This window comes from Mya arenaria, chromosome 12, assembly GCF_026914265.1.
Source record: "Mya arenaria isolate MELC-2E11 chromosome 12, ASM2691426v1".
Classification (NCBI taxonomy): Eukaryota; Metazoa; Mollusca; class Bivalvia; order Myida; family Myidae; genus Mya; species Mya arenaria.
The window spans coordinates 47,818,124-47,843,620 of record NC_069133.1 but is presented as its reverse complement, the minus strand read 5'-3'; the positions used below and the strand labels follow the sequence as shown (position 1 = coordinate 47,843,620).

The window sequence follows — 25,497 nt, the reverse complement described above, 5'->3', positions numbered from 1 at the left end:
TTACCTTTTAATACAAGTATGACCATATCATTAATATTAAACATTGATAACACCTTGTACAAATTTATGAACATGAAAATAACAATTATAAAAGTTATATATTGGACAAAAAACTAAGTTATCATTTTTACAACATTACCATATTCTATCAACATTTAACAATATCCCAGACGAGAAAACAAATATTAAGATTCACATATTTTATTTTACAGTTCTTTTCATGAAAAATTCAAGAAACATGAAAGCTATTGTGAAGTAAAATATTGTCAAAATAACTAAATGCGCAAGATTCAAAAATTAAAGCTGCACTCTCACAGACTGGAAGTTTTGACAACTTTTTTTTTTTGTCAAGACAATTTTTACGAAAAATGCATGGATATAAGACTGCTGACAAAAAATCAGATTGCAAGTTTGCATATTTATGTTAAAAATAAATGGTGTGTAATGCATTTTTCTGAAAGCCTTACCATTGCTTTTAGCCATAAAACGTAAGTTTTCGAATGGAAATATGAAAAATTCAGATCTGATCTTTAGTCAGCAGTCTTATATCACTTGTTTTTAGATTTTTATGCAAAAATTCACTCATTCGAAGACAAAAAATAAGTAATTACTCCAAATGGTAAATCTGTGAGAGTGCGGCTTTAAAATCAATGTATTTTTTTTTATAATCATTTTCATTTTAAATACTGAATCTTCAAAATTTATGAATGGTATTAAGATTGTATATGGAATTATGGAAAATATTTTAACACAGTTAACTAGGCTTTATCAATTTAAGATATTTTAGAACCTTTAAAATGTCTTGCCATGTAAGCAAGATGTAAGTTGCAAGTTGTAAGACACAATGACCACAGTCTTTCAGCATAATAATAAGAAATTACCCAAAACAGAAATAAAATATTTGCCATAACAAAGAAATAGTTTTTACATGAATAGAATATATCTAAACAATAATCAATCAATAATTTACTTGCATACACTTCAATATTAAAATGTTTATCATTATTTTGAAGTGTAAATTTATAATATTATTTTGCATGTTCATCAAAAAACTTTGAAAGCATAAATGAGTAAGCGAAATCCACGCTCTGTAAGTTCAAAGAAATCAGTGGTTGATTTCCGAACAATTGTAAAAAAAAAAAAATGATTGAGTATTCTAGTAATTATCAAACTTCACAGGATACAAGTGCCTCTTTTAGGTTATGCTACATGTACATTAATTACTTTGTTTTTAAGTTGTTTGCAAAATAATGTGGCAATGAAAAAGTAGTCCCTCCACACACATATATCAACAAAAAGGGTTTCGCTATCTCTCTATTTTAATAATGATCAAATCCTTAAAAATTCAAGTATAGATATATAAACTTGGCCTAAAACATAATAAACTGTGTTTAGAACAACCTGACCCGACCTGGCAAAACCCCTCAACCCAAAAGTTTGTTTTCGACCCTTGATAAAAAATCTGAATTTCCAATTTTTAATCATTGTTGACCATTCATGTTGATTATAATTAAAAACACTAAGCATTAATTATTACATTCTCAATATACCGAAATGTCATAGAAAGCATTCCCGACTTGCTTTGCTATTTTGACTGGACTTAAAAAAAGAAAAAAGAAAGAAAACTTTATCGCTACCCTGCCTAGAAATTTGAGACCGTTGCCCTAAACCCAGATATTTTCTTTAGGCCTTTGGAAATAATGCAATGATTGTGATACGACATACATTTAGTTTCAACATAGAACACAGGCTAAAATTGACTAGATAGTAAGTGACAAACCAGTAAATGTTAAATTGAACACTGGCAAAAATAAACAAACAGCAATTAATATGGTTTTCAAGACATATGAGAATGAAGGTTTCCAGGCATATTGATTCTTAAAACTTGTGTCGACGATTCATCTTAATATCATATATCATCTTTTATTTTAAAGATTAAAGTCCTTACACAATGTCACTGCCAACGACATCAAGGTTAAGGTCATATGCAAATACAAGCAAGAGCGCCGCAGAGCATATGCCAACGCTCATCTGTTATTTTTCAGTCAAAACAGTGGCATAACTGAACAGTTATTGAAGCCATGCTGTGCATGTGTGTATTATCTCGGACAACATGTGTACCAAGTTTCATTTAAATATCTTAATACATTTTTTGAGTCATGGCAAAAGTTTAGGTTATTGCATGCTGACGATGACAACGACATTAGAACCAAGCTGTGCATGTGTGTATTGTCCTGGCCAACATGTGTACCAAGCTTCATTTAAATATCTTAATTTATTTTTTGAGTCTTTGCCAAAGTTCAGATTATTGCACACTGACGATGACAATGACACTAAGATCATGTTGTGCATGTGTGTATTGTCTCCAACAACATGTGCACCAAGTTTCATTTAAATATCTTAATATTTTTTTTGAGTCATGGCCAAAGTTCAGGTTATTGCACGTTGTCGATGACAACGACACTAAGATCATGACCACACCTCCACTTTTTTCTTCTATAAACAGACAAGCTAAACAATTCAGCAAAAAATATAATAACAGAAATTGAAAGTAGAATAATATTCATTAACAATAATAATTGAATTTATGCAAAGACATGAATAAATTAAAACATAAATAATGAAATTATTCTCACATAGGTTCATTAAATCAACAACACTCAGTTGATTATCTTTTCTGATTGCCAATATATTATGAATAAATATATAGCACTTTTGTTAAATATATCAAATACACAATTTAAAAATAGATATATTAAGTGCCAAATTTTTTTCTCCTTTGTTACCTGGTCACAGCAAAAGTCCATTAATTTTGGACCATATTGAAACGTAACAAGAGCTGTTTAAAATGTTCAATTTATGTACTCATACAATATTAGTTAGACCATACCAAATTGTTGTTATGTTTGTTGCCAAACCTATCTAGCTATCCTGAAAAAACCCCGAATGAGCCCCTGAAATACCCTGAATACTTAATGAGTGATATCATATGTAGAATATAGACACCAGAGTCTCCTTCGGCCATTCTGGACGATTCTCAATTATAAGATAGATTTAAACTGCAAAATGAGTTTGAATAAAACTTGTATTTAAGTGCGTTGATCATGGAAATCTAACAGAATGCATCATGTTTTGATATCAAATGCCAAGAACACTTGTCTAGTACAAACTATGAAACATGTTGTTTACACTTGTGTTCTGTAGTCAGATTTATAGGAAAAGGAAATTTAAAATATATTCGACAAGCTCGTCGATCATATAAAATGTTTTTGTTTTTTGATTGGGAAGCCCAAATTCTATTCATCCCCAATGCTAAACATAGAAACGATTTGGTATGGCTGAAAGAAAATTAGCAAACTATGGGCTGATATTTCAGAACTTTGTTCAAGTAAACAATGTTGTTACAGTCATTGTTGTTTACTTTACTTACATCTAAGAAGAATTGAAACAACTGTTTCATAAACTTGTTTATATTTAAATAAGATAGCACATATTCAAATAGTTCATGTTTCAAAGTTAACATCAATGTCCTTGTTGATCATGTCTTCAACTTTAACAAAGTTCTGAACAATTCGCCCAATGAGGAGGCAACAAGTTTAATCTTTGCCTTATGTGAGCAGTCAAACAATTTACCATTATTATGAAAACTGAGCAGTTTTGATTTAAAGAGTAACATATGTTACGCTCATCGATAATTCGAGGCCAATATTTTCAAATGTCATTTAAATCGATGCTGTAAATTAATGGGTTAATAATGCTTATTGACAATGGTAAATACCCTTGAGCAAAACAATACAATAGATAAAATAGGTTAATGATTATAAACAAAATGAACTATTTCGACATTCTTGACGCAATTCCTATCTCATCTTAAGCAGAACTTAATTCTAATAAGCACATTTTTTGTCCATAAACAGGTACTTTCAAATAAGTTTCACTCTTTCCAGTGTTTGAATGTCAATTATGCTAGTATTATAAATGATAAATGATAAAATAAACACTGAAATAATATTATTATAAGTGAAATAATCCACAGAATCCATTCAAATCTATCTTTTGCCAGCTGTTGATCCACTGGGATTTGACTTAATAACAGAGGGCGCAACAGACGTAAACATTCCAGGATTCATCCCCGGAAACATAACGGGGCCTTGTAGAAAATCTGGGCGCAAAAATGGAAAGCCTCCCATGCCCGCAACTTGACCCTGTATCATCTGTTGAAGCTGGAGGGGGGTGGGGAACAGTCCTCCCATCCCTGGGATTCCTCCACTCATCCCCGGCAAGCCCAGCCCCCCCATGAGCATTTGTTGCGGGAACGCCGGGTGAAACATGGCCGAAGGATCCATAGGTAGGCCGGCCATGCTGGTCATGCCTGGGAACAGTTTGCTGCCGATCTGGGGTGTCATGGATTCTGATGTCTGTAAAATTGTCATATACATTTAATGTTTTCATATAGATACCGTCCAAGCTTTAGTTAGAGACACCTTCTCTTTGTCACTATAATAAACAGGACACATAACTCTTGGTCAGTAATAAGAGTTCAATGATACAATGTAGAAAGTGTGTATCACTGAATGTTTGTTGTTTAAAGCTATTGAAAGCAAGCTAACAATTATATAACCTTGCAAGAAATGGAGCTCATAACAGAATTAACTTTAGAATACCTTTAAAGAAATGTAGCTTACCTCAGAAATAAATTAAGAAGAACTTGCAAGAAATGGAGATTACCTCAGAAAAAAATTAAGACCTTGCATGAATGTAGTTATTTCAGGATTACCGGTACTTTTCGACATTGCAAGAATTGGAGCTAACATCAGGATTAACTTTAGAATACCTTGCAAGAAACGGAGCTTACCTCAGGATAAAATTAAAAACTCCTTGCAAAAAATGGGGCTTATCTCAGTATAAACCTTAGATACCTGGCAAGAAATGGAGATTTCCTCAGATGAACATTTAGCATACCTTGCAAGAAATGGAGCTTACCTCGGAATTAAATTTAGAATACTTTGCAAGAAATGAAGTTTTCCTCAGAATTAGATTTAGAATACCTTGCAAGAAATGGAGCTTACCTCAGAATTCGATTTAGAATACCTCATAAGAAATGAAGCTTACCTCAGGGTTAACTGGAGATGGTTCTTCTTTTTTGATGTATGGCATAGAGTGGGGATGTGGCACATTTAAAGGAACATTCTTGTGGCAAGATAAATTTCTTTCCCCTACATTCTCCATTGGGTTAAATTGAGATTTCTTTGAGAGATCTTGGGGAGCATCATATGGTTCAGATTTGGGAATAAAGTTCCCTTCTCGAGTGAAACTTGCGTCAAATAACAAAGATTCCCCTCTGTGATGTTTAGCTTCTTGAGCTTTCATTGTCTTCATGCTAAGGTCAAGAACCGGTGCATCAAGATTGCCTGAAGATGAAGGAGATGAATAAATGTTGCTTTGAGATCCATGCAATTTTTGACGTTTTACATCACTTTCATGTCCAAGCACTGAACTGGAATTACCCATTGGATGAGAAAAGTTTTTGTTTGAATCAGAAGGAGGATATTGTCTTTTGTTGTTGTTTGTATGAGCTGGTGTGATTGGTCGTTGGGGAAATGGGCTTAGAGCACTCGATGATGTCTTGACGCTGAATGTGTGAGCAGATGGCGGTGAAATCATGGGTCGGCTGACGGTATTAGACATTGCACTCTTCCCTGAACTTACTGAACTATTATGGCTAGCACTGGCGGCCATTTTGTTTAACGCAGTCAGTGGCTGTTCCTCTTTGATGCTAACAGGATTTCTTACATTTGCAGGCAGAGACTGTATGGAAGCACTGATTGGCTGATAATTAAATGATGGAATCATGAACGGCATTCCCATGGGTGACATTGCCCCACCCACTGGTAAAATCTGGGGGTAAAACATTGGGCGTGCCTGGTTTGGGACAGGCAATAACGTTGCCGGGAGGGGCTTTATGTCTGACTGAAATGAGGATGAAGTAGAGAAGACATTATTTGCCACTCCACTGCTTGGCTCACTCTTAACACCAATGTTAGAAGTATTCGATTCTAAGATCCTTCTCTCAGGGACATTGTTGCTTGCTCTAAGTTTATTTTCTTTGTGTTCCATGTCCAACCTTGAGGTATTTGTGTCCTTAGGTTCAATTCCATTCTGGTGTAAGAGTTCTCTCACTGTTTTCTGGGCTGTGAATGGTTTCCTCCCCTGAAAAAGTTTTTGAAAACTTCTAAAGTAAGTTATGATAATTTTCAAACCAACTTCAGTAATATCACAGCTGTATCCTTAAGCATGTATACTAGACATTACCAATAAATAACTTTTGAGTATGAATTTTAGCATTTTTTACAGTTATTTTTGTAATATTATATTGTTAAATATAGATTTTCAAAGTATATAATACTGAATGAATTAAATGACTTTGTAAGACAATCACTTTGCAACATAAGTAAGCTTACATAAGGCAAGATTAATGCAAATACATGAGGAATGGGAAATGCGCCAAACAGACACGACAAAAAGTCATATGCACGAAAACACCACAGATGAAGTATAAGCACAAAACCTGGCAAATAATTTTAATATAAAATGTAGTTCATCAATTCATAAGAAGCACTGTTCTAATGCATAGATATCCGTGCAAGTTTTCAAGGTCAGGCCAGCTTAAAGCATTATAAAAATGTATGCGAATATGAAACACGCCAGCAGACACCACAGAATAACAAAACACCACCAAAAGGAGCAGAATTATACTGAGTGTCAGCAACAAGGCTTATACAGCACAGCCAATTAGAAGCAATGAGACATCTCCATATGTCAGTAATAAATTGCCCAAGTTTATCAAATGCTTAGTTAGCAGGTGACTGCAGCTTCCAAAGCCAATCAAACGCTTGGTTAGCAGGTGACTGCAACTGCCAAAGCTAGTCAAATGCTTGGTTAGCAGGTGGCTGCAACTCAAATGCTTGGTTAGCAGGTGGCTGCAACTGCCAAAACCAATCAAACGCTTGGTTAGCAGGTGGCTGCAACTGCCAAAACCAATCAAACGCTTGGTTAGCAGGTGGCTGCAACTGCCAAAACCAATCAAATGCTTGGTTAGCAGGTGGCTGCAACTGCCAAAACCAATCAAACGCTTGGTTAGCAGGTGCGAAGGTGTCTGCAACTGCTAATCAAATGATTGGTGAGCAGATGGCCATTAACCATTAACACATTGCTCCTTTGGTATGAAAATATTACAGCAGGGAAAACATTGAACCATGAAGCCATTGCAGATGTTGTGAGGTTAACAGGCATTGATAAAAGCAGTTTGGATGTGTGTATACAAGAATAAAGCGGCATGGTTGCAACAAATAAGGACCTTTTCTTGAAGTTTCTTCCTCTGCTGATCTGGGAGGACGTTATTACTAGCTTCATTTAATGCTGAACCTGTATCCTTCGTTTCAACTTTACTGCTTACATGTATTACTGGTGTAGTACAGCTTATATTATTAACAACGACCTTGACCTCTTTAATGCTTATTGGGGTATTGCTAGTTGAAATAGTGGGTGCCTCTAAAACAGTCACATTATCAATTGAGGATGAAGTGGAAACTACAGATTTATTGGACACTGTTGTAGAGCTTTCTGACATAGGTGGAGTTTTTTCTGCGAATTTCTTTGCATTATTTTCAAGCTGGCTGGCTTGTTTCTTAGCGTCCTGAGGGGTCAAAACAGAATAAAAAGAAAATTTTACAAAAATCAGGAGAATATTTTAATATACAAGGGTTGACCCAGAATATTTCAATTTTCTTCAATTATTTTATATCAATCTGATGTCATGAAGTTGAAAAATAGCATTTTCACAGACTTTTGGGACAACCCTTGTACAATGAAATATGTACCCAAAACCATTGTTAAACCTAAACTATTTCTGAAATCTACATGTTGTAAATAACATTTAACCATGATATTGTTTTTTTAAAAATTCACATTGTGAAATTATTCTCAGCAGACTGGTTCATAATGAATCTTGTCATAGACTTTTATCTTGGAATTATACCATGAAACTGAACTAGTAAATGATAAAAAGTCATCATCAAATTCAAATGTATGATTATCATGAAACAGTTTTTTTTTAATACAAATGTAGGTATATTTGTTGATTGATATTTATTCTCACCTTTCTCATTTTCATTTTCTCAATTTCCTGTTTAATGATGAGAGCCCTGTCAGAGAGCTTAGAGATATCGTCTGCAAACAACTTGTGTCCTGTGTGACCTGCTTTAGAGAGAATAGAGATGGCGTCTGCTGACATTTTTTGTCCTGTATGACCTGCCTTCATGTCTTTCAGTGATGGCGCTGGTGCAATATTCTACAATATAAACATAATATTTTAATAAAACCTTTAGTTCACACCTAGTTCTTCTAGCTCAACTGTGACACAAGCCTATAACTTAAGTATGTTTCATAGAGTGAAACCAGTACTGATGTGTATTTTGGAAGGCTGGAAGAAAGTTCCATTGGTGGGGAGCAGACCCACTATTTCTTTTGTAAGAGGCGAACCACTAGACCACTCTTAACCTGTATTAGATGACATAAGACTCAACTCAAACATGTTTTATTTGTTTGATACAAAGTATTATCATAAAGGCATTATACACAGCCACACTGGTGTAGATATTGGGGGCTTGGGCACTGACCCTCTTCAGAAATGTATTTTTTTAAGTTTGTTGGAAAAGGCTCCAATGGCCATTGAAGAAAAACAGCATGTCCAGGGCAGCATGGCCTTGGACATCCTAGCAGGGCGCCTAGACTTATCTACTTTTTTCTAGTTACACCCTTCAAGTATTTTATCAAGAATGATGCTCCACAAGTTTATGTTGTCATTGTTAACTTATTAATTGTGTACCAAACTTTATGTGGGTACCTCTACACTTTTAAAAGTTATGGTATTTACTTTATGAGTTAGAGCCAACTGATAAATTATAACATGGTCACTGCACATCTCAATTAATTTAGCAAATAGTGTAATGTAATGGAATCATATTTTGTCTACACCATTCAAATGCTGTCCTCAACAACAGGAAAACAATAACACAACTTCCACCTTTGACTACTTTGCTTTAAAATACAGTTGAGCCCAAAATAATCAACTATCTTTTAAGTCTCACCAACGCCTTTTTCTCCATCCTTGAGTTATCTCCCATGATGTCGTATCTATGTGCCCCTGCCAATATGTCTGGCTTCAGTTTCTTCCTCTTCACTGGAGCAAGTGTTCTACCCTCTATCTCATTCCTATACCTCTCATATGGCAACAGTAGCCTAAAACAGAATAAAGAATCCGTTAACAAGGGAAATTACTGTTTTATTTTAGCTACTTTCAAAACCTGTTGGCTCGATATCCCAGGGACTGACCCAAATACTTTAAGCCAGGTAGGAATGATTACAAAGTGTAAAACAAAATCAGTCCTTTTCATACAGTTCGAGCCAATGAGGAGATCGAGCCAAGCAATATCGTGACAATGGTTTTCAACTGTATAATTAAGGTGTATATAGTTTTATAACAAAGTCTTTAATCGTTAAATGCATCATTGACATTGCTTATGACAACTGACAAACACACCTCTATTGAATTTCATCGCTTGTCCATTTTTCTTAGTCATAATTTTATAAGCTAGAGCTATGGGCTTTGCTACACACACCCATACTGGGAGTGTAGGACAGATTCCAACAACCAATTTTTAATATAAAAGAAAAAAATCTCCTCAATGTTTTTAAACCATTTTTTTTAAGAGAAGAAATAATCAAATGTAAAATGTCATTAAGTGAGACATTTTATAACCTACGTAAATGACAAGAAAAGTTGAACACCATATGGGTGGGATATGTACGCCTATGCAGAAATTGGTTGTGAGGATTATTGGAGGGGGCTTCTGTTTGTCTCTCACACACTGTCACAAGTTTCATAATTGTGTACAAACCCCCATGTGAATATCTCAAACAGGCCTATAGCCAAAGATTCTATAAAAATAAAAAAAGACAAGTTTCCATCAACAAAATCTGCATTCATTTGCATAACATTTCAAGGTTACTGCTTTATGACCAAATAAGCGATAAGTGATGTAAACAAATATTCTAAAAAAAAGGTCATTTTTAAGGATTTGCTTAATGCGTAAGTAGATGCTACTTGATGCAATTAGCTTGATATATTATCCCTGAAATTAATCATTTTATCATTCTCTCAATATGCAAAAAGTCAATCCAAGGAAATTACATCAAGTAATGATAACCATGCATAGTATGTATATACATCACACCAAGGATGCATAAAAATCGTGCAAATACACAAACACACACACTAAATGAATGGCATAGCTATTTTCACCATTATACAAACACTACAATGTAGTAGAACCCCTTATTCAATGACTGCCACCCCTGATTCAATTACTGCCACTCCTGATGCAATGACTGCCACCCCTGATTCAATTACTGCCACTCCTGATTTAATGACTGCAACCCCTGATTCAATTGCCAAACCCCCTGATTCAATGATCGCAATACCTGATTTAATGACTGCCACCCCTGATTCAATGACTAAAATCCCTGATTCAATGACTGCCACCCCTGATTCAATTACTGACAACCCTGATTCAATTACTGCCACTCCTGATTCAATTACTGCAACCCCTGATTCAATGGCTGCAACCCCTGATTCTATGGCCAAACCCCCTGATCCAATGATTGCAATCCCTGATTCGATGACTGCACACCTGATTCAATGACTAAAATCTCTGATTCAATGAATGCAACCCCTGATTCAATGACTTCCACCCCTGATTCAATGACTGTAATCCCTGAGTCAATGACTTCCACCCCTGATTCAATGACTAGAAACCCTGATTCAATGACTGCAACCCCTGATTCAATGACTGCAATCCCGATTCAATGACTGCCACCCCTGATTCAATTAATGCAACCCCTGATTCAATGACTGCAACCCCCCTGATTCAATGACTGCAACCTCCTGATTTAATGACTGCCACTCCTGATGCAATTAATGCAGCCCCCTGATTTAATGACTGAAACCCCTGATTCAAGAATGAAACTCCTGATAAAATGACTGCAACCCCCTGATTTAATGAATGCAACCCCCTGATTTAAAGACTGCCACCCCTGGTGCAATGAATGCAACTCCTGATTCAATGAATGCAACCCCCTGATTCAATGACTGCCACCCCCTGATTTAATGAATGCAACCCCCTGATTTAAAGACTGCCACCCCTGGTGCAATGAATGCAACCCCTGATTCAATGAATGCAACCCCCTGATTCAATGACTGCCAACCCTGTTTCAATGACTGCAACCCAAGATTCAAAGCAATAATATAACTGTACATGGATAAAAAAAACCTACAAACAAACATCTATTACCAACATAACAGAATTTCTACATGCAATATCCTCAAAACCATGCCTTATCAAAGGACAGTTTTGTACTTCAAGAGGTAAAAGCAAAAAGGTTCTAACTGCTACATTATTCAATGCCATTTAGAATGTTTTGGCTTTCACCCTATGACTTGAGGTACAAGAATGTATCAAATCTTGACATTGATTCTGCCATATAATTTAAGGCTTGCCTTTTAATCTAATTTGTCATTTTTCAACCAATGCAAGTTAATGCAAGCAGTAAAACCTATACTTAATAAATAATACAATGATGCATTTAAATACCTTTTCCTTAATAAGACTGGTAAAAGTTAAATTGAATTAAAATATCTGAGAGAAATTTCTACTCATTGGGATGAAATTCCAAATTAATCATGCTTCATTTGCTGTGTTATTGAATGAAGGAATGAATATTTGTCAAGCATTTCTAAGAGACTAATGGCAGTACAAACACTCATGAATGCATAACATCCCAAGCCCAGAACAAAATGCAATGCAATACAATGTATAATCATGTGTGATCACATTCCCCCACGGTCAAACTCTACCCACACATGCCCATGCATTTACACATGGGACCTACTTCTCGTAATGTCTTCTCGTGTATGTTGCGGCACTTGTGCTACCTGCATTACCTCCGAGGGCGTCATAAATGTTCTTCCATAGACGCTTAGCTGTGATCTAAAAATGGCCACAACACAATAATTTAACAACAGTCACACAAACAACATTCATGACACAATTTGTTAGATTTATGGCTTCTATTATTTCAGGGTTTTTTCTATAACAGTTCATTGACATGGAATTCTTAGAATTGTTATATTTTTCTACATTTTCAATACTATATAAAGACAAGGCCAAATACATTAGCACAAATATTCTAAGAAATGCTCCATCATTTATTTCATTAGCTGAACCAATTTCCATTTACTGAAATCTATGAAGCCACAAATCCAGACAAATTGTGACATCATCCATCAAACGAAACTGTCTTCCTGCTTTACAGGAAGTGACCTACTTTTCGTAGTGGCGACGTGTGCAAGTTGCTGCACTCGTAAAGCCTGGGTTACCACCCAGTTTGTCATACAAATGTTTCCACATGCGCTTGTTTGAGATCTGAAAATATACCCTCGTTACATACAGAATATAAACTTTGAAGTATTTAATGTTTACTCTATTCAGATTTGAAAATGTTAGAAAATGTGTATAGAAAGTTTTTTGTTAGTTCATTACATATTCAAATTATGACTAGATCAATTTAAGTCAAACAAATTCCAGTCTCTTCATTTTCAAGACTTAGTTACTGGTATACCTTCATTTAGGTGTGAATGCTGTTTAATAAAAATTCGATGAAAGAGAGCAAACAAATAAACATTTCAGTATAACAGGTGTTGCTAATAGCCTAGTATTTTCATGCCTGACTTCGATTCATTTAGTTAATTTACTGAATTATAAATGCTACCACCAACTTAGTAAAGAAGCATCTACTTTTTACAAGTTCACAATTCGGTTAGAATTTAATACAGGAGTGCAACTAATTGACCGCAAACGCTCGCCTGTTTGTTTTTCTCTTTCAGTTAAAAAAGGGGCATAACTCTAAATATTCTTAAAGTCAGAGTTATTGGCCTTTTTTATACATGCTTGAATTGTCATTGGCAGCATATGTACTAAGTTTCATCTGAATATCTTGAGTAGCCAAGATTAAAGTTTCAACGCCAACAACAATGACCGCTAAGGCTACGCAAAAAAACAACAGACTGGCTAATGACACCCAGACTGGTTAATAACACCCAGACTGGCTAATGACACCCAGACTGGCTAATGACACCCAGACTGGCTAATAACACCATTTTTTGAAATCCCTAATGGCTATGTCTACAGGTAAAAGCAAAAACAACCTAAATGATGATAAATCAAAGCATATTAAACACGTTCCCTTTCTCTCCTATGTGTGTTACCTGTTCATAACCCCCAATGTCCTCAGCGAGGCTGTAGAACTGGAACAGATCAACTGAAAACATACACAATCAACAAGTTATAAATCATAAAGAGCTGAGAGTGGTCTAGTGGTACAGGTGTTGTAGTTTTTTGCCTCTCACCCCAATTTTTGTATAAATCAGATAAAAGGCAACAATTTAAATTTTAAATTTTTGTTGCCAAAAAAAGAAATAATCAGCTGAAAAGCAGAAAATTGGCTGGCAATTACTCTCCAGAGAATAAAATTATAATTAGTGCATGCATAATACAGATGGTATTCATGGATTGTGAATACTTGATTATTTTTCAGCTTTTTTTTCCCCCATGTACAGTACCTAACAAAGTTTTTAGAGTTTACCTGTTTTTTCCTCCCTATTTTTATCCTGTTTATTTCATATCCAAAAATAATATCTTCAGTAAAATACAGTGTCATATAAATCACAAAAATGGAGTTAATATTGATTTCATTTAATATGTTGATATGCAAAATCACATTTTTATGGAAACATGTCATTTTATCAAATACAGCTTCTAAGAAGTATTGATTTGGTTTGAGGAAAAACAACAAGTAATTGGAAATCATAATTTTCATGACAGCTTGAGAAGATGATTATCATAATTGACATGACGCCAAACCGTATAAATGATCTAAATATTCACTATGTTAAACCAGTAGAGAGATTTATAAGTCACATGATAACCCTAAACAAACAAATGCAGATGGATTTTGATTAAATATGTTCTTTTGTTAAGCAAAGAAGATTATCATCAAGGGCAATCCTTATCTGATTTCAGGGTCAAATGAATTGCTTTTTTATCATTAAGTGAGGAATTATTTTGAAAATTATGACTAGGATATTAACAATGCCGTTAACTTTAAATTGGCTCTCATATTTAAAATCAATACATACACATGTATAACAAACATAAATTTTGAGTGATTAACCTTTAACTACTTGCTAAATAATGCATTTATGGAAAATATTAATAACTGATAATAAGAATGTAACCATGTATTTAATAGCTGAGAACGCACAATTATTAAATGACTGGAGAGTGCTAAAATATTTACAGTTATCAACTATCGTTTCATTAGGTAGAAATACCGTGTTTTCTGCACCTTCCTTTCAAAGTAAGAACCATTGTTTTCGATATTTAATAATCCATTTTGGTATATTACAACAAATATATTAATTGTGGTACATCTTATTTGGGAGTAAATGTGCATCTTAAACAAAATTCTGAACAATCAGCCCATTATCTCTTTAAATACAAGCATTGATGAGTTGAGAAAGTGTTGCATTGTTGGGAACAAGTTCACCTTATAAGTATAACTGACACTTAGACTTACTTTGCTTGAAGCCAAGACTGGGTATCCGACCAATCGCGGTGTTCCGTCTCTTCATAAACTGGTGCAGGTCGATTAAGAATGCCTGTTCATCTTTGCTGACCTTGATCTTGTCAATACGGAAACCATTCCGCAAAGGTGTGGCTCGGGAACCAGTCTGAAGTTGAAATAGCAGGTTGTGAAAAAAGGTATTTTACACATGTTACTGTGAAATTATTAGAACAAAATATTTGGTAAATTTCGTTCATTTTTAACGATTTAATAAATGTGACGGAATTAACATTGCTATTAAAAATTTAGCTCTTTTATGTATGTACAAAAACGTCCTTGCTTGAAAAGGCTCTGAACAATAAAAGCACTGAATATGAAAAAATATTGCTTTTATGCTTGAATTTACAGCCCTTTTATCCAATTGTCCATTGACCAGTCAGTGAAACAATCAGATAACTAATAGTATGATAATTGGATAATATTTTGTAAGTGAATAGTAGTATACAGAATTAATTGAAAAAAACTACAACAAAAGTCTGCAAAAACCATTGGTCTGAACTTATTGCAAATTTATTAAAGGCATACCCGTATCTTGTTAGCTGTGTCCATATTTGAGGAGAAGCTCGAAGAACAACTGCTATTCTCTTCTTCTGATTCTCCTCCCCCCTCACGACGTACAGAACTCTTACGGCGACCCCTGGGGCGGCCCTTCAGGTTGGGGGCTGCAAGATGATACACAGATGTAGACTACTAGTCAAAGATAAACGTAAAAACAGGTCAGCTTAAAGAAAACTGCTATTTCTCTAAATTCTTCATATAGAAATAAGGAGAACTGACAATTCATAGCTGCACTTAAATTAAACAGTTACTGTACCTAAGTGGTCACATCTGAGTTCAAAATCATCCAGGTCTGCATGTTCAAAGATGTCTTTGCAGAAGTACACCCGGTTGTTCTCCTTTTGCGCAGCAAACCCCCCGATCGCGCACACGAGGGCATTTTTTAGCCACTTATCCTCGCAGCCTTCGAGACGTTTCAGCATGCAGCGGTATCGGCAGTAGCGGGAATACGTCATGACGATGATGTCCGGGGAACAGTCTGAGTCTATCGGCTGCTTGCCCTCTGAGAGATAAAAACAAAAAATTAAATGAGTGCATATGTTTTTTCTTCTTCACAGAGAAAAGAACTAAGAAAATTGCATACACAAAGTTGACCGAGTATCAACTAAATTAAGATGCTTAAAACAGTTAAATTGAAGGCATGTCATTTGCCAGCAATTATAATCATTATGATCATTTCATATCTATGTGGTTTCTCCTGTCTTCCTATTCACGAATACATGTATAAAGTCTCCCTTAGTTACAAGATTTTTGCATACATGTATCTGCAAAATGATAGCATAAATACAAAATTCTTTAAACTAATTAAGGATCTTTCCATTTTGCCAATAAATAATTATATAGAATCTTTTTCCATTACAATAGTCAATGTGATTTCCTTACATTAAAGGGGAGAAACTCTGTACAAGCAAATAAAAAAAGATTTTTAATTTATGCAGTTCTCTCCCTTGACTTTCAATTATTTTCTACAATAAAAACCAGGCAAGTGTAGGCAATAAAGATGTAATTGATACCAGCTTTCAACCAGAATATTTATGTCCCTATCCTATACAGGTTTTCAACCATTTCATTGAGTTTTTCATTAATAAATTCTAGTTACAATGGAATATCATATTCTAGACATATACTTAACAGTGAACAGACGATGTTTGTTTATTTTTTTTTTCTCATTCTACAGTGAAACAAAATATCGATAGAGTGAGACGAAATAATGAATAAATTATTTAGCTCGAGGCTAATGGGTTAATTACAACTAGCTCTATTACAGCCATTAATTCAAGCGTATTTCAATTATGATTAAAAACGTTTATTGCGTATGAATTTATCTAAACAAAAGAAGTATATTTGGTGTATTTGAAAAAAGTTGTATACCGGAAATTTAGTAGTTGAAACTTAAGTGATGTTGAAGTACGAACTTGATGCATAGTATCACAAATATGTAAATATGATAAGGCCTTCAAGTTTATATTCAAAACTAACATACAGGAAATAATATTGAGATTAAATTAATGAATTTAAGCTGCAAATTCTGCATACATGTTAATAAATGTTGTCCTTGTTTAGTACATGTATGGTAACTGTGCAGAAAAAGTCTGGATAAAATCAACAAATGTAATCCTATATATATATATATATATATATATATATATATATATATATATATATATATATATACGTACACTTTACAAAATGTGCAATGACAACAGTAATGTAATTGATCATTTAATTATTCATTCGTAACTATGCATAAATAGACATAAAACAGTTTGAACATTTGAGGGTATTTTTTATAGACTATGTCATAAATATCTGAAACAAGATACTAGTTTACGGTGACTTTGTTACAAAAGTATTTCTGCATTTTCCTTAAGATCTGTTATCATTATACTTGTTATTTTGTGAAAATGATTTATATTTAATCTCAAATCTTCAACCAAACTTGAATTATTAATTCGGATCTTTATAGCTTAAGTGGAGGCATATATACATGTCTTAACAAAAATTGATATGAATAGATGAAACACGCTGGTAAAATTTTAACAGAATGTTATTTACATTAAGAAAGGTCATATTTCAAGTAGAGAAAGCAAATGGTTTAGTTTCACCGCCAACTATGTAATCTTACTGTAGTATCAATTTGCTGCTCAGGTAAAACTTCTTCTAACAAGTTATCATTTGTTTGAAAGAAAAAAGAAAAAAAAATCATTGGCAACCAAGTTAAAAGGAAGTGAAGAGAAATGAGCTAACATTAAAACAACTGTTTTGATAATATCAAATTAAACAGCCATGAAATTGATGATGAATTTGAAATACAAATTAACATTAAATCCACATTAATAAACATTATTAATACAAGATTGCGTTTATAATATTCATGTAGAAGTAATTAAAATGACAGTTCACGTACTTGATCTTGGAAACAATAATAATAATTATAACAATGATAATAACAAACAATTATAGAAATAATAAAAATCATCATCATCGTCGTCATCATCATCATCATCATAATCATCATCACCATCACCACCACCACCACCACCACCACCACCATCATCATCATCATCATCATCATTATCCATAATCAATAACATAATGTTAATATAAAAATAATTATCAATAAATTATCTTGGATAAGAATAAGTCTTTTTACTGAAATTTAACAGATACTTTGTTCTGCATTACTCATCAGTAACTGTTTCATTGAAGTCAGCCACTTAGCATTACTCAAATTATATCTGCATGACCATAAAGTCTGTCTGTGTGTACAATATTGGCTAACTTTAAAAGAATGCAGATTGAATATAAGTGAAAATTGCTGATATTTTGAAAAAAGTAATGATACAAGAAAATAAACATTCACTTCTTGTACAATCATGTGAATACAGAGAAAAAATCATTCAAAATACCTTTTTATAAATACATGAAACTGATGTGCATTTTAAAACTAACAAATCTTTAAACTTAATATGAAAAACATAATCATTAACGGATATTGACCTTGTAATAGTTGTTAATTTCAAATTTATTAAAGTAAATAATGGTAATATTTTGAAATAAGATATAACCTACACAATCAATACGATATACAGAGTCATTTACAGAAATTTTAACAAAGCTTTTAAGCTTTCATTAAACAATTTATCGCAAATATTGGATAGCACATTTTGAGAACAAAGAGAAATGGCTGTATTGATTTATTGGACACAAAGTATCTTTATTTTATGAAATTAGTGATAACCATCATGTTTAAATATACATTTCACAAAAACCTATAAAACTTCGAAGCTTATAAACACACTATCAACTGCATGAAAGAGTTTTTTTATTATCTAAAATATCAGATATTCATTTTTATTATATTTCATTTATATGCATCTTACAACACTATCTAATTGACTCAGTATAAAAAGCCTCAAGTATTTAAAAGATGAAAACCGACATAGCTTCACAATAGATTAAGTTCTCAATTTAAAACCAAGTATGAAAGGACAAAGCGCGTTAATGAATCAAATAGGATTGAAGTTAATACCAGATAGGCTGTTTCTGATTGTCAGCAAGCAAAAAGGTCAAGATAAGATATAATCAAAAACAGTCTGTTTACTACTGAAGTGTAGATGAATTTAACAACTTGTTAATATGAATGAATATTTATTTAACAAAAAATGACACTTCCTTTTACTAAAGAGCTTTGATAACTGTATGATTTTGAACCTGAAGGTGATACGCGAAATAAGTATTCAATCACTATGACTTTTGGTAAAATAAAAAAAAATACAAAGTGATCGAGAGGGCACATCATAAGATAAAGAAAGGCAGATTGCCTATTTTCATGTGACCTCAATCATACACAAGATGTCAGTCAACATCTGCTAATGAAAGTATTGGCATTTAATACAAGGATCAATAACATGATAGTCTGCTTCTGTGCAATATTCTCTGATATGTCAAGTTTATACAAATCATCAAGTGAACTGTGATTGATTTCTACTAAATATCAAATCTTTAAATAAAAGAGAATGATGCCCTAAAGATAATCATTAAAAATTAAGAAATGTTTGAAATAATAGGGACCAAAGAAAATTAAATTTTATCATTAAAATTAGGGCACTTGTATATATTTTCATTTTGAAATTAAATTTATTTAATTATAATTAGATGATATAGATATTATGTGACAATCAATATATATATATATCTTAAAGGGGCTGTCTCACGTATGATAAAATAGCGAAAAAAAAAAGAAAATTGTCAAAAACTGACATAAACTTGGCATCGATGTATACAATGCATTGAAACTTACTGACTGAAGTACCACATAGTTTACAATTTATTTAAGTTTAGCAGTTATTTCATATTTTTCTATTAAAAAAAAGATTACTGGGTATGTCTACCAGGTAGAATTCATTCCTTATGCGTCATTGGCTAGTCGGTGTTATCACGTGATATTACCGAGGTAGGTGTATACCTTAATTATGTCACCCGATTAGAATAAGCCTTTGTAGCTCAGTGAGTAAGACGCTGGACTTCAATTTTGGCGACGCAGGTTCGAATCTGGTATCTGACACATTTTTTTTTTTACATTTTGGTACTTTTTTTTACAATAATGATATCAAAGCGTAACACATTCTATTAGATAATTGTCCTGAGATTCGTTTCAGAAAAAAAAGAAAAAACTTTTTTTGGTGCCAATCTGTGACACAGTCCCTTTAATCATCAAAATAATTTCCCAAACCAATGGCAAACCTAAAATACCTGTTGCGATTTTTTCTTTCTCAATGTCACGATTATCAAGCCCAAAACTGTTCATCCCAAACGCCTCAGCCAGCTCCTTGTGACCTGGCTGCATTGGATAGTCCAAGCCCATAAAAGCCGCACGACCCTCGCTCCATGACACATCATGGACGATCAACGAGGCTAGGTCACTCAGCTTCAGCACAATCTTTTCATAGTAGGCAAGGACTTCATCCTGCAAATAATAATAAACATTTCAAAGTATGTGTCACCAGTAACTTATAAGTAAAACATGTTAAGCATGTCCAAGATTTTGTCATCATTATTAATAAAACATATTATCAATTTAAATCAATTGAAAATAATGTATGAAATAAAAGACTAGCAAGAATAAACATTCGCAGACATCAATGGCAGGTGCAACCTTCATCCAAAAATAGAACAATGGCCAAATGCTCAAATTTTCAAAAGGAAGCCATTAGTTACATCAGAGACGCAGGCAAATTGTTTTTTGTGCAAGTGTGTTGATAACATGTTTATGTTTTAGCTTATCTAACAATGTAAATCGAAAAAATAATAAACCTCTTGGCAATATTGTCGATTGTTGACATTTACTCCCGAATTACCTCCTAGAGAAGAGCTATTAAGCACGTGCAAAGGCTACACTAAACTATTTTTAATTTCACGCTTATATTCTGAACAATTGAAAATCCAATCAAAGAAGGCATCAGAGGCGCATTTTTGATATACAGAGGTAAATTATTAATAAACATGTTTTAAGACATTCAGTAAATAGAATATCTGAGGTAAAAACTGATGAAATATTTTCCGAACGATTCCTAGAACTCGTATGATTTGAAACAACCCTCTTTGGTTGTCATGATATATTGACGGTTTTCAATAAGAGAGAAATAAATACTGTACCATACGAAAAACATCCAGAAGTCGGCACTAGGTAAAAGAGAAGGATAGAATAATTCCGTTAAATTTTAAAAACTAAATGAACTTTCTTCAAAAATATACGAAGGGGTTGTTTGAAAAGTGACGTTGGACAACGGAGGTCCATTAGAAAAAGTATGTTGTTTTGGAAAAAGTGTAACCGAATTTATTTAATTGTTACCGAAGAAAGAAGGATTTTACTATTAAAATAAATGTACACAAAGATAAAAGGAAACCTTTTAGAATATCCCACATGGTTTTAGTCCCACCCATTCATGCAAACAGCCGTGAGAGTCTGCGTATTCCACATATTTTTAAAAAAAAAACACCGTGACCAATAGCGGATCAAGGTGGTGCACCCGGTGCCCCACCCACTTAAATCGTTAATGTTATTTCAATATAGGAAAAAAGGAGTAAGATACGCCCAAAATGCGCCTTTTCGGACTAGAAATTGTGACCCCCCATACCCCCTCCCCTTCCCTAGAACCGGCCTCATCATCATTGTTGACATCATTTTCCTACCTGTCGTCAGAGTACAAGAAATTTCTTTATCTATTATCCAAATTATGTATTATCTATTATGTTGAGTTTTAATAGTATATGTTTTATTTTTTACAATACTTTCAGCCACTCAGCTAGGGACAATTTGGGATTACGCAGATCGATTCCTTAGGGTATGTTAACCCCTTAACCCCCTACCCTGTCAAACCAAAAACCCCGACTTGTCAAAATTTCATTACGCAACTGCGTTTTTGCGTTCAGTCAGCTACGCGCCTGTCTATAAAATAGCAGAGAATTTCACTGAAGCACTCGACGAGAAGAAAAACAAGTAGTATATTTATTTCAATACAAATCATGTGCAGAACGTGTCCTTTAAATCTATAAGTGACTTTTACAAATAAACAAATACCAAGGTTGTTTATGCATCTTAAATCCACTTGTTTTGTGTTTTATATTCATTTAAGTTTGTCCTATTGGACGCATTTGCTTTGTTAAAACACACTAAAATGACGCGTGATTAACCGACCAAAAAATCATTTCTATGCGTGTAATTTGCTTAATTATGTTAACAAGCGTGTCCGTGCTTTTATTAACTTTCACTTGATAATTCATTAGGGTCAATTTCACAATTTCTGACGCGTCAGTTGTAAAGAGATAAGTATAACCTCACGGACATATATAATAAATCTTCTTAATTAATGTAAAAAAATAAATATAACAGAAACAAAATCATCTTCATTTGATCAATATGTATTCATTTACATAACAGAGCTGGAGACTTGGCTAAAATCAATATACACAAGGCAAGCACTCTTCTCGCATGTACCAGATATGCCATGAAAGAAATTATCATGAGTTGATTAATTCTCTGAAAACAGGCCTTGCTAAGAAATTAGTTTTCAAACACGTTTTATGAAGATATTTAACACGTATTCGTATGCTTGATAACAAAATCAGAATATGAACAAGAAATGAGTTTAACCAAATTTATAAATAGGTTTATTTGGATTAATGTGTAACATTACTAGTTTAATGTTTTTAACCAAAAATGAAATAATATGATTAAACAAGTAAAACCTTTTTTAAGGATTCATATATTTGTGTGCAAATATGTATGTAATAAGAAATATAATATAATGTATTACTTTTAGAAATTGCTACGCTGGCAGAAAACTACAGGTTGGAGGGACGTACATATTCTCTTATCACAAACTCCGCATAATTGAATGTACACATGTATAATAGCGAACAGGCTGTGTACTTTATCAAGGCCATGCATCTCGAACCATATTTCAGTCTCGAAGCTATTAACATATAAATGTATAACAGGGAAATCAATTGTTATAAGATAAGTACAAATGAACGTAGTTACGATATTCATTGATTATATAAAGTGAACTATATACATCGTGTTTTTATTAAGTAATTACATTCAAATTCATTGAAATGAAAGTGTTGACCTGCTTATGCAATATTAAAAACTATATTGGTCGTAAATATTTTCCACTTCACATAGTTTAATATACACTACAGCGTTCAGCAATTTTAAATAAAACTTACAACATTTCAAATAAAAAAATAAAAGGTCATAACTATTGAATGCATTACTCATTTGATTGTGTTTCAAATGACTATTAAATTTGATACAGTGAATACCATTTTCTATTTTTATTGACGAAGTACAGAGTAATAAACGCAAGTCAAATCGTAACTGAATCAATAAACAATGAATATTGTATAGCCGCACAAATTAAGTGACGTGAATACGATGATGATATTTTAACATGGTCTATTATTCAAACACAGAATATAGTGAAGAAAAAGATTAAGACTGAAGGAGGGGCACTGTTAGGGAAATCATTTATTTAAACATGAACGATAAATAATTACTGGCTGGTTTGAAGTAAACATGTTAAAGGGGCCTGGTTGTATAGGGTGTAAAATGACACCAGCTGGGGGAAATGCAGCCATCAAGCGCATAGATTTTTTTAACACGTTCTTCACTATCAGTCACTCTTAATATATTTGCCCATAACCGGTAGTAGGAAATGTGTGTTTATTGAAAAGCTTAAGGTTAAACAAAGATGTAGTGGATTTAAGCACGTGGCAAGATTAAAATAGACATGTCCAATCAGTATCTTAATTCTAATGAAGGCAATATTATGATTTAATCCATTACAAATTGCGTTTTTTAAACCTGATATACCTTCAAAGTTATCAAATGCTTAATTAAATCTACAAAATGCTTTTTCTTATAACGTACAATAAAGAGTAAAACAAGAAAGCTTTTAACATTTTAAAATAAAAAAAAAGTTGTGTAAAATTTTTTTTGCATTACTTAAACATTCCAATATAAGAAAACCCATTAAAGTTAGATTGTCAACATTTAATATATTAGCCACATATTTGATTGCATATAATTAATTTGCATATTTTATACATAAAAGTACTGACAATGTACATAAATGTTATCTGTCTTGAACTTGTCTTTGTTTAGGCCACATGTTATAAATACACATACAAGACTGGCAAGAGTAAATTATCGACAATAATAACTCGAATACATTTCCCTTCGGGGGACCCCATCACAGAACGATGCCTGGCATTGCAGTGTAGGGGAAACGTTTATTGATCTTAACTTATACCTATCCGGAAAATCTAGAATATAATATAGAAGCTGCTTAAAAATGAAAAGACATTTGTTTCAATGCATTTGATTCTTGTGAACCAAAATACAAAAAATCATCTGACACGTACATTACATGCGTATATTGCAAAGTCAAACATAATAACCGACGTGTTAAATCTTTACTTGCAAATACGTGATTAATCAATAAAAAGCAATTTCACTCAAGGCATTTTTCTTCCCAGAAATTAGACATGATCTTTACAAAATACGACTAACATTTACGAAAGTAAATTTATGGCAATGAGGAGATTAAACGCGTGTTTACTTAAATTAAGATTAATGCGCAATATTGTTCAATAAAATATATTTTTGTTTGGCGTCATTAAGAAGCTATTAACAAGCGAAAGCTTGTAAAATAATTTCAAATTGCTAAAAAATAATCGTGAACAGCTAAATATATATCGTGAAACAAATAATACTATTTTTAAATATATATATATATTTTTTATTTAAAATATTTTTAATGTGTGTTTTAATCTTTAATTATTTTGGCTACGCACCTCTCCGTGGTTGGGTTGTCGACCATCGGGGGTACATTCTGGTAGAAAATATAGTCTCACACTCGCTAAATCTGAGGACGAGTGTTTTTCTTCCCATACAAGCTGGAGTTCGGCTATGCAAATCGGGATGGAGTCAAGTATCTTCATAAAGAAAAACTGTCCCAGACTAATAATTTTACTTTTCCCATCCTTTTTGTATTTAAATGCTTTAAAAAAGGTACTGGAGCCATGTTTTCCACACGTAGGCCCAAATTTCTGAAATTTAACCATTTTTCATCAATAGCGTAATCACACAATAAAACCTTGTAATATCATCATGTATAATACACTCGGCAAAATATCAGATAAATAGCTTCTCTATAAACTAGGTCATTTACACAATAAATAACTGCTTTAAAATTAATAAAACTTGAATTTAATATACCAAAACATGCTACATACATCAACAAATACGTTGTTTTAAAATTTTAAAATATTTACCCTCACTTTTACATCCTCCATTTCATCTTTTATTGAGTTTTATATTTGTTATTTCAGATTATACATGTACCCCCTACAATACGATATATTTAGACACTAATTAATGACGTCACAGAAAATAAAGCGCACTTGCTACCTCATTAGCATAAATTATTGTTATTGAAGTAAAAATAGAAAGATAATGATGTTTTCCAACTATTATCTCGCGCAAGTTTAAGTATACTATTAATTTTTTATATTGGTACAAAAATCAAATATTTTAACACACAAATTTCAATAAAATATGAATTTATT

General features: G+C 33.1%; 1 protein-coding gene across 3 annotated transcripts; it reads right to left on the bottom strand.

Annotated features, from left to right (window-relative positions):
* On the bottom strand, positions 1-25,436 carry LOC128211027 (AT-rich interactive domain-containing protein 5B-like). Of its 3 annotated transcripts, none has more exons than XM_052915410.1 (13): positions 25,204-25,436; positions 24,724-24,978; positions 20,116-20,329; positions 15,617-15,862; positions 15,328-15,464; positions 14,755-14,908; positions 13,385-13,437; positions 12,445-12,542; positions 9,150-9,300; positions 8,159-8,350; positions 7,358-7,696; positions 5,113-6,210; positions 1-4,418 (listed from the first exon to the last, which is right to left on the bottom strand). In XM_052915410.1, exons 1-13 carry the CDS (start codon positions 25,222-25,224, stop codon positions 4,050-4,052), a joined length of 3,327 nt encoding a protein of 1,108 aa, XP_052771370.1. In that variant the 5' UTR covers positions 25,225-25,436; the 3' UTR covers positions 1-4,049. The 3 variants fall into 3 exon arrangements, with proteins under 3 accessions (XP_052771370.1, XP_052771371.1, XP_052771372.1); XM_052915411.1 differs by lacking the exon at positions 12,445-12,542 and adding an exon at positions 12,010-12,107; XM_052915412.1 differs by lacking the exon at positions 7,358-7,696.
* Between the last annotated feature and the right edge of the window lie 61 nt (positions 25,437-25,497).